General features: G+C 69.0%; 1 protein-coding gene across 3 annotated transcripts; it reads left to right on the top strand.

Annotated features, from left to right (window-relative positions):
- Nucleotides 1-383: 383 nt before the first annotated feature.
- On the top strand, nucleotides 384-3,374 carry HRAS (HRas proto-oncogene, GTPase). Of its 3 annotated transcripts, XM_068534336.1 has the most exons (6): nucleotides 384-525; nucleotides 1,727-1,888; nucleotides 2,055-2,233; nucleotides 2,324-2,483; nucleotides 2,574-2,655; nucleotides 3,009-3,374. In XM_068534336.1, exons 2-5 carry the CDS (start codon nucleotides 1,778-1,780, stop codon nucleotides 2,634-2,636), a joined length of 513 nt encoding a protein of 170 aa, XP_068390437.1. In that variant the 5' UTR covers nucleotides 384-525; nucleotides 1,727-1,777; the 3' UTR covers nucleotides 2,637-2,655; nucleotides 3,009-3,374. The 3 variants fall into 3 exon arrangements, with proteins under 3 accessions (XP_068390437.1, XP_068390435.1, XP_068390436.1); XM_068534334.1 differs by lacking the exon at nucleotides 2,574-2,655; XM_068534335.1 differs by lacking the exons at nucleotides 384-525; nucleotides 2,574-2,655 and adding an exon at nucleotides 1,217-1,237.
- Nucleotides 3,375-7,627: the final 4,253 nt, after the last annotated feature.

Genomic DNA, 7,627 nt, shown 5'->3' on the forward strand with positions numbered 1-7,627 from the left:
GCCCGGAGCTGGGCTCCAAGAGCGGCGCAGGGGCTCGAATCGGACATCGGCGACCCCGCCCCAGTCCACACCCGGCCGCGGACCCGCTTCGCCGCGGGGTCTCTATCTCCCCGCGAGTCCCGCCTGTTCCCGGGAGAGTCCGGGCAGTCTCCGGATAAGTTGTCTCCCGCAGACCCCATCCCCAGCGGAGCCAACCCCGCAGGCCGCAGCCCACGAGGCCCAGCCGGGCGGGAACCGCCCTCCGCGCAGCTCCCGGAAGCCCCGCCCGGCCGAGGCCTCTGACGGGCGGGCCTCTCGGCCAACCGGGGTGGGGCAGGGCGGGGCCCGGCGCGCGCGGCCAATGGCAGGCTGTGCCGGGCTGACGGACGGGCGCGGGGCGGGGCGTGCGCGGCCCGGTCGGGTGTCCGCCGCCCGCAGCTCGAACCGCACCCGCCGCGGACGGAGCCCATGCGCCGGGCGAGCCAAGTGCCCCGACCCCCGCCGCCGCCCCCGCCCCGGCCCCGGGGGCAGTCGTGCCAGTGAGCGGTGAGTGCGGCGGGGGCGGCGAGGGCCGGGCCGGGCGGGGGGCCTGCTGTCCTCGCAGGGCGCGCGGGCGCGCGGGGGCGCAGGTGAGCCGCGGGCGGCGGCGGGCGGGGCGCTGCGGCGGGGGTTGCGGGCGGCGGCTGGTCCGCTCTGCCTCACCCAGGCCAGCCCCTTCGGCTCCGTGTCCCGGGCCCTGTCTTCCGGGGCCCCACAAGTGCGCTGGGTGTCCCCGAGCGGAGGCCCGCCCGTGACCATAGCGCTAGGCGGGGTCTCCCACCCGCCAGAGACGCAAGGATTCCTGCGAAGAGCTCGGGCACCGGGCGGCCATCACATACACCAGACGAATCTGAGGTTTAGGAAGTCACTGCCCACTGTCCCCACAAGGGCATCCCTTCTTTAAGCATCACAAATTGGGGGCACCCCAGCTAGAGGCCTTGGCCCCAGGCCGTTTTCCTTTCTCACCTGTCTCCTTATTTCCGCACCTCCTTTGGGTCTTTTCCTGTGATCAGCTTCTGCTTCCTGGATCCCTGGCCCCCTGCCCGCCTCCTCACCTTCCTTATGCTCTCCGAAGTTCTTCTGGTAGTGGGGCCCCGTGGGTTTCCCTTTATTTTTCCATTATGTGGATTTTTTGTTTGGAGCATAGCCCGAACCCGCCAAGGCAGGGGTACTTGCTGTCTGCTCGTCATCCTGTGCCTGGAGCAGTACCTGGCATGCAGTAGGTGCTCAGTGAATACTTGTCAAATGCACCAGCATGCCCGGGGGTGGGGGTGCCTGGAGCCGGTTGTCGGCTGCCACCAGCCTGTCCGGGCACGCTGCTGTGCCCGCCACTGTGGCAAGGCCTGTTCTCATGGGGGCGCTGGTAACCTCAGCCCACGGCGCTTCCAGTTCAGGCTTCTTGCCTACCCAGCAGCTTCTAATTCGGGTGCATGCTTGGGAGACGCTCTCAGCTGTCAGCGCTGCCTCTGGGGGGCCGGCTCCCTGCTTCTCTCACACAGTCATTAAATGCAGCTGGAGGCAGGACCCCCCTCCCACCTCTGGGCTGGAGGTGCCACAGGTGAGTGGCTGGGCCACCATTCTGGCTGCCGCCCCTGTTACCTGGATGTCTGGGCCCAGAGGGCAGGCCGGGCCTGGGCAGGCTGGCCCAGGGAGCTCAGCGGGCCTGCCTTGCGTGGTCTGGCCGTGCTGAGTGCCGCTTCCTCGGCAGGTGGGACAGGCGACCACTGCAGTGCCTTGTGCTGTGGTCCTTTGAGGAGCAATGACGGAGTATAAGCTCGTGGTGGTGGGCGCCGGAGGCGTGGGGAAGAGCGCCCTGACCATCCAGCTCATCCAGAACCACTTTGTGGATGAGTACGACCCCACCATAGAGGTGAGCTGGCCTGGCCCCTGTACACAGCCTGGCTTCTGACACGGGCTTGTCTTCTACCCGCTCTGCTGGAGGGGTCTCTTCGTCACAGGTCCTGGGGGGCACGAGAGGAGCGAGGGAGGGTCCCATCCCTGGAGAGCCGGCTGTCTCTAAGCAGTGTCCTCCCCAGGACTCCTACCGGAAGCAAGTGGTCATTGATGGGGAGACTTGCCTGCTGGACATCCTGGACACGGCGGGCCAGGAGGAGTACAGCGCCATGCGGGACCAGTACATGCGCACCGGGGAGGGCTTCCTTTGTGTGTTTGCCATCAACAACGCCAAGTCCTTCGAGGACATCCACCAGTACAGGTGAGCTGCCCGCCAGCCCTCAGGGGCCTCCTGTCCTCCCTCAGGGGCCACGGGCAGCCTGCCCACCGGCTCACACCTTCCCTCTTGCAGGGAGCAGATCAAACGGGTGAAGGACTCGGACGATGTGCCCATGGTGCTGGTGGGGAACAAGTGTGACCTGGCCGCGCGCACCGTGGAGTCTCGGCAGGCCCAGGACCTCGCCCGCAGCTACGGCATCCCCTACATCGAGACCTCGGCCAAGACGCGCCAGGTGAGCGGGCCCCCTGCCCCCGCAGCCAGCCAGGGCCCCGCCCCGCCCCGCCCGGGAGCCGCACTCACTGCCCCCTCTCCCTTGACGCAGGGCAGCCGCTCTGGCTCTGGCTCCAGCTCCGGGACCCTCTGGGACCCTCCGGGACCCCCGTGACCCAGCAGCCCCTCTCGCTGTAAGTCTCCCCGGATGGCAGGGCAGCGAGGGAGGCCAGGGCCCGGGTCTGGGCCGACACAGCTCCCGGGGGAGGTGGAGGTCCCTGGAGAGAGCTGCCCTGAGCCAGACCGGAGCGGTGACCCTGGGGCCCCCACCCCTGTGCCCCCAGATTGCCCCACGGGTCCTGGTCGGCCCCAGCCCTCAGCGGGCCGTGGGGGAGCTGCTGAGGACAGGCCTCTCAACGAGGTGGCCCTGGGGCCAGAGGGGAGCAGGGTCCAGCTCCCCGTTTGCGGGGTGGGGTGGAGAAGGGGCTGGGGTTCTGCTCGAGGCCGAGGCAGTGGTCCCCGCCCTGAGCTGGCCTCCTCTTCCCAGGGCGTGGAGGATGCCTTCTACACGCTGGTGCGCGAGATCCGGCAGCACAAGGCGCGCAAGCTGAGCCCGCCTGACGAGGGTGGCCCGGGCTGCCTGAGCTGCAGGTGCCTGCTCTCCTGACAGCGGCGTGGGTGTGGGGTGTGGAGGTGCCGGATGAGACGCGGGCTAAGGATGCAGGGAAGGAAGGAAGTGCCGCCAGAGCCTGGCCCGCCCAGGTCGGTGGACAGAGTGACCGCGGGCCTCCCGGGACGCTTTGCACAGACTGTCATGAACTGACGCCGGCGGCCCCCAGTTGTCACTCTTCTCCAGCCCTGTCCTGGCCCACTGGGCACAGGCTGAGTCGCAGTAAATTATTTCATGTCTTGACCCTGGCATTTGGCTGAGGCCGGGAGGCTGCGGTGCGAGTGACCCCCCCCCAGGAGGCATGCGGGAACCTCAGCTTCGCGCATCCGGCAGCTTCTCTGCCTCTGGGGGCCCCGGGTGCGTCCTCCGGAGACCTCTGGGTGCTGCGAGAACCGGCCCGTCTACCACTTAGCACACGAAACTTTATTCACCTTTAACCGGCAAGGGGGGAAACTGAGACCAAAGACTGTCCCTTCCCTGGTAGGGAGGCCTTCATAGGGAATGGCTGCGGGCCGGGGAGCTTCTTCGGACTCCGGGTGGGGTCGTATCTCCTGAGTTCTGGGGACCCTGGAAGGCAGGAACTGACTTTGGTGGAGGGCGGGACACAGCCTGCCGGGTCCCGCGGCGCCCTCTGCTCTGCCCCGTGGGGACCAGGTGGCTGCGTGGGGTCTGGCGTCTGGCTGGCCCTGCCCCCTGTGTGTGTGAGGGTGGCCCGCTGGCCCCTGCCATCCCCTCGTTGGAGGTGGCCTGTTGCTCCCAGGGCCACCTCAGGTCACCAAAGCGGCCTGTGGGGCCCATCCAGGCCCCAGGTGGCCACGTGCAGCCCCGAGAGGGCTCGCCTGGCCTCGGGCAGGACTCTGCACTGGCCAGGGCGGCCCCTTTAGTCATCATTCCCAACTGTCGGGGTGCTCACAGCACCGCTGCCTTCCCGGGGCCCAAATTCAGGCCAGGCCAGGCGCTTCTGGGTCAGGGCCTTGTGCCGTGTGAGGGGGTCCCGTCCTCAGGGAAGGCCAGCGTGAAGCAGCAGGGCGTGTTGCTGTCTTCCCAGGGCCTCGGGGTCACTGTGCTCACAGTCACCTTGTCCCCTGGAGGCCCCTGAGCGTCCAGCTTCCTTGTGGACGCAGAGGTTGGGGGTTGTGGGGACGTGCGGGGCTTGCTCTTGGGGCACTGCCCTGGCTCCATCGTGGCCGTGCTGGTCACTGCCCCAGGAGGGGTGCCGGCTGCAGTTGCCACAGGGCAGGAGGGGTGTCGTGGCCCTGGCGGTGCCGTCTTCAGCGGGCTGGGCAGAGCCAGTGGCTGGGACCTCAGTGGGGTTGCAGGGCCATGCCTGTCGTGTGGCCCTGGGCGTGGCCCAGGCAGGTGTTGAAGGGGAGAGGACCCAGCATTCCGGCTCAAAGCCGATGTCTGGGGGCCACTTGCCTGTGGCCTCATGGTTCACTGAGAGGCTTGGGAGGGAATTCCATCACTGGCCGCAGCCGATCCTGAGGACTGTTCTGGGCTGGGGACAGGCAGGCCAGACTCGGAGCCTCCGGGGCCCCCAGCGGGAGGCCTGCGGCCGGGGCCCCCTCGTGCTGCTGCTCCTTGGCCTTCAGGTTGGCCGGGCCGGGCGAGGGGCCGGGCTGCTAGTGCTGGGCAGGTGGGCCAGGGAGGGCCAGCCCGTCTTCTCCGGGGAGCGTCTTGATGCTGGGAGGGGTAAGGAGAGGCCTGGGGGCTGGGGCAGGTCGCTCCAGGCCCAGGGGCCTCGTGGGGAACTCTTCAGGTTTTGCTGGAAATGAACAGACCAGATCAGCTTCTCGACCAGGCCGTCCGGCTTGCGCAGGATGGGCCCGTGGGACCCTGCGTGGCTGCTCCGGCCCAACGCTGAGAACAGCTCTCCAGGCTGCTGACCCCTGGCTGTCCTGACGCCCAGCCCTGGCCTGGTCGGCCGAGTGTTAGAGCAGAAGAGCAGATGGATGGGGCTGAGGAGGAAGGCCTGGGGCTCGCCCCACCGCTCACTGCCCCGGAGGGTGACTCCGGAGGAGACTGCTGCCGAGGGCACCTGGGGGAAGCAGGTCCCGCTTCACGCCGCGTAGCTCAGCCATCGAGGCCTGCAGCTGCCTGAGCACCGCATGGTCCTCCAGGGCCCGGGCCCGGGACAGCATGTCCTGCAGGAACTCCTGTAGGCCTTCCGGGGCAGCTTCAGGAGGTGCTCTGGGGGTGCGGATGCCATCAGGCCAGCGGGGGCCCCACCGGGAAGACTCAGCCCCCCACCCTGGGGCACCTCCCGTGGGCGGCGGCTGTATTCTGCTGGGCACCACACCTGGGGGTCTGCCGTGCCCGGGAGAGCCGTGGGCAGGGCCACTGCCAAGGGCGCGCTCTGGAGGGCGACCTCTGGGCCCCCGTGCTGGCCGGCCTGCCTCCTCTGCGGCCTGCACTCCACGCTCGGGAGCCTTGCGGACGGTGTACACCATGGCCGTCAGCATGTGCTCGCTCTCCAGGATGTAGGCATCCCAGAGCTTCAGGGTGAGCGAAAAGGGGGTCTGTGGGGACAGCAGGCCCAGGAGGGGCAGCTTGAGCAGGGCACGGTGGTGGTCCCAGCACAGGGTAAGAACCCGCCACCAGCCTCCGGCCTCTGCAGTCCGCCTGGGCAGCATCAGACAAGCTCCTGCAGCTCCTCACCTGGCTGGGCTCGTCCCGGTGGGGTCGTGGCTCCTGGACTCAAGGTCCTGAGGGCCTGGCCAGCACGACCCCTAATCTGGGGGCAACAGAGCCTGTCCCACGCTCGGTGGGAACACCTCAGAGGAGCAGAACGCTGGCTTGCCTACCCCCGGGCTGACCCAGCCTTCTGAAGGGAGCCAAAGCAGAAACGGCTGGGACTTCGAGATGCCCTGCGCCCACCAGGAGGGCTCTGGGCTGCCCCCCGGACGCCCCTCGGGAGGGGCATGGCATGTCTGGGGGGTGGGGCTCAGCCTCCTGGGCAGCCTTACCTGGTGGATGAAGCCCTGCAGGAACCACCGGACGGTGTCAGTCCCCAGGGACATCTGCTCCTCGTCCCGATGGAGGGCACAGGGGCTCAGGGCCTGCGTGCTGGGCCGGAAACCTCCCTATTTCGGGACGCCGTGCAGCCGCCCCCAGGACCCAGGTGGCCCGAGCTCGCCGCTGATCCGCCCCAGGAGAAGGAGAGTGAAGCCTGCAGGAGGCCAAGCCCCCCCGGTGGCTGTGGGACAGGGCCTCTGTGGGGGGCGGGGGGCGACGCATCTACTCACCAGGTGTCGCTGCAGCTGGGGGAGGCTCTGCCTAGAATGTGCTCTTCGTGGGCCTGGAGTCTCAGCCGTTCTGGGAACCCCCGGGATGAAGAAGCCCGAGGAGCCCCCCAGACCCCCACAAGTCAGAGCCGTGTCCAGCGAGGGTTGAGTACTGCAGGTGCCCCCGGTGGTGACCCCAGCGTGCGGGGCCCTCCTGAGCCCTGGCTGGACACGCTCTTCCCAGGCAGGACAGCCTGTGAGGCTGGGGCCGCCGGGGCAGAGGCCCTGCTCCCGGAGGCCCAGCTCGGCTGGCGCCCTGGGCTGAGGGGTGGGCAGGCATCCGGCCCTGGCACTTGCCCTGGCCACAGCGGGGGGTGGGGGACCCGGTACAGAGGGGCAGGGAGTGTGGCCCACGGGGTGGGTGGCGGGGGTGTACCTGGCCCTCTCCTAGGCTTGGCAGCCAGGCTGGGGGCACGGGAGGGGGTGTTGCTGCCGCCGGGGCTTCGTCTGGCCGTGGGCTCGGAGGGCGCTGGGGGGTGGCAGGTGTGAGGCAGAAGGACCAGCAGGGAAGGGAGAGCTGCCCGGACGAGGCCGGGACTGAGGGCCGTGGCTCTAGGACCCAGAGGGCAGCACGGGGAGCCAGTGCCCTTCGCTGATGGGGAGATGGACTGGGCCCAGGTCCCCGCCAGCCCACAGCCAGGGGAGCTCTGCAGGGAGACCCCTGGCCCTGAGGCACTCCCAGCTGTCCCCGGCGGTCACCTACCACGCATGGCGTGTTTCTTGTCATCAGCTGGACCAGCGCCCAGAAGGCGTCCTCCTCAGGAACATCAGCAGGATGGCCATGACCTGGTTCATGCCCTGGCAGTAGCCCACCTCTTGCAAGAGCCAGATGTGCATGGAGGACCCACCCGGAGGCCTCTTCTGCCCCTCTCCACACTACCACCTCAGCTCCTGGATGGGCTCCCGCCTGGCCGAGCCCACACTGCCCTGGAGGGGCCACCTGAGATGCCCTCTGGGCCGGAGAGCCCCTGAGCCAGCTCAGGCGCCAGCACCACAGCAGCCCCGTGCCTGAGGCTTTGGGCGCCGTCCTGGGTCCCCTTTCCCAGACGAGGCGAGGGGGGCGATGGGGCCCAGCACGGGCTGGAGGTCCTGCCGTGAGGGCAGGCTTGGGGGGCCTGACCTGGGAGAGCACAAGGCCAGGGGGCTGGCCCAAGACCCCACTGTGGGCAGCCCGTGGGGTCCTCTCAGCTGGTGGTCCTCGAGGGAGTGTTC

The sequence above is a fragment of the Eschrichtius robustus genome, unplaced genomic scaffold (genome assembly GCF_028021215.1).
Source record: "Eschrichtius robustus isolate mEscRob2 unplaced genomic scaffold, mEscRob2.pri scaffold_281, whole genome shotgun sequence".
NCBI classification, from domain to species: domain Eukaryota; kingdom Metazoa; phylum Chordata; class Mammalia; order Artiodactyla; family Eschrichtiidae; genus Eschrichtius; species Eschrichtius robustus.

Excerpts from the sequence above, each read along its gene's own strand:
- HRAS (XM_068534334.1), top strand. The coding sequence starts at position 1,778 with ATGACGGAGTATAAGCTCGTGGTGGTGGGCGCCGGAGGCGTGGGGAAG. Across the intron at positions 1,889-2,054 it reads AGTACGACCCCACCATAGAG|GACTCCTACCGGAAGCAAGT; the intron begins GTGAGCTGGCCT and ends TGTCCTCCCCAG. Across the intron at positions 2,484-3,008 it reads CCTCGGCCAAGACGCGCCAG|GGCGTGGAGGATGCCTTCTA; the intron begins GTGAGCGGGCCC and ends TCCTCTTCCCAG.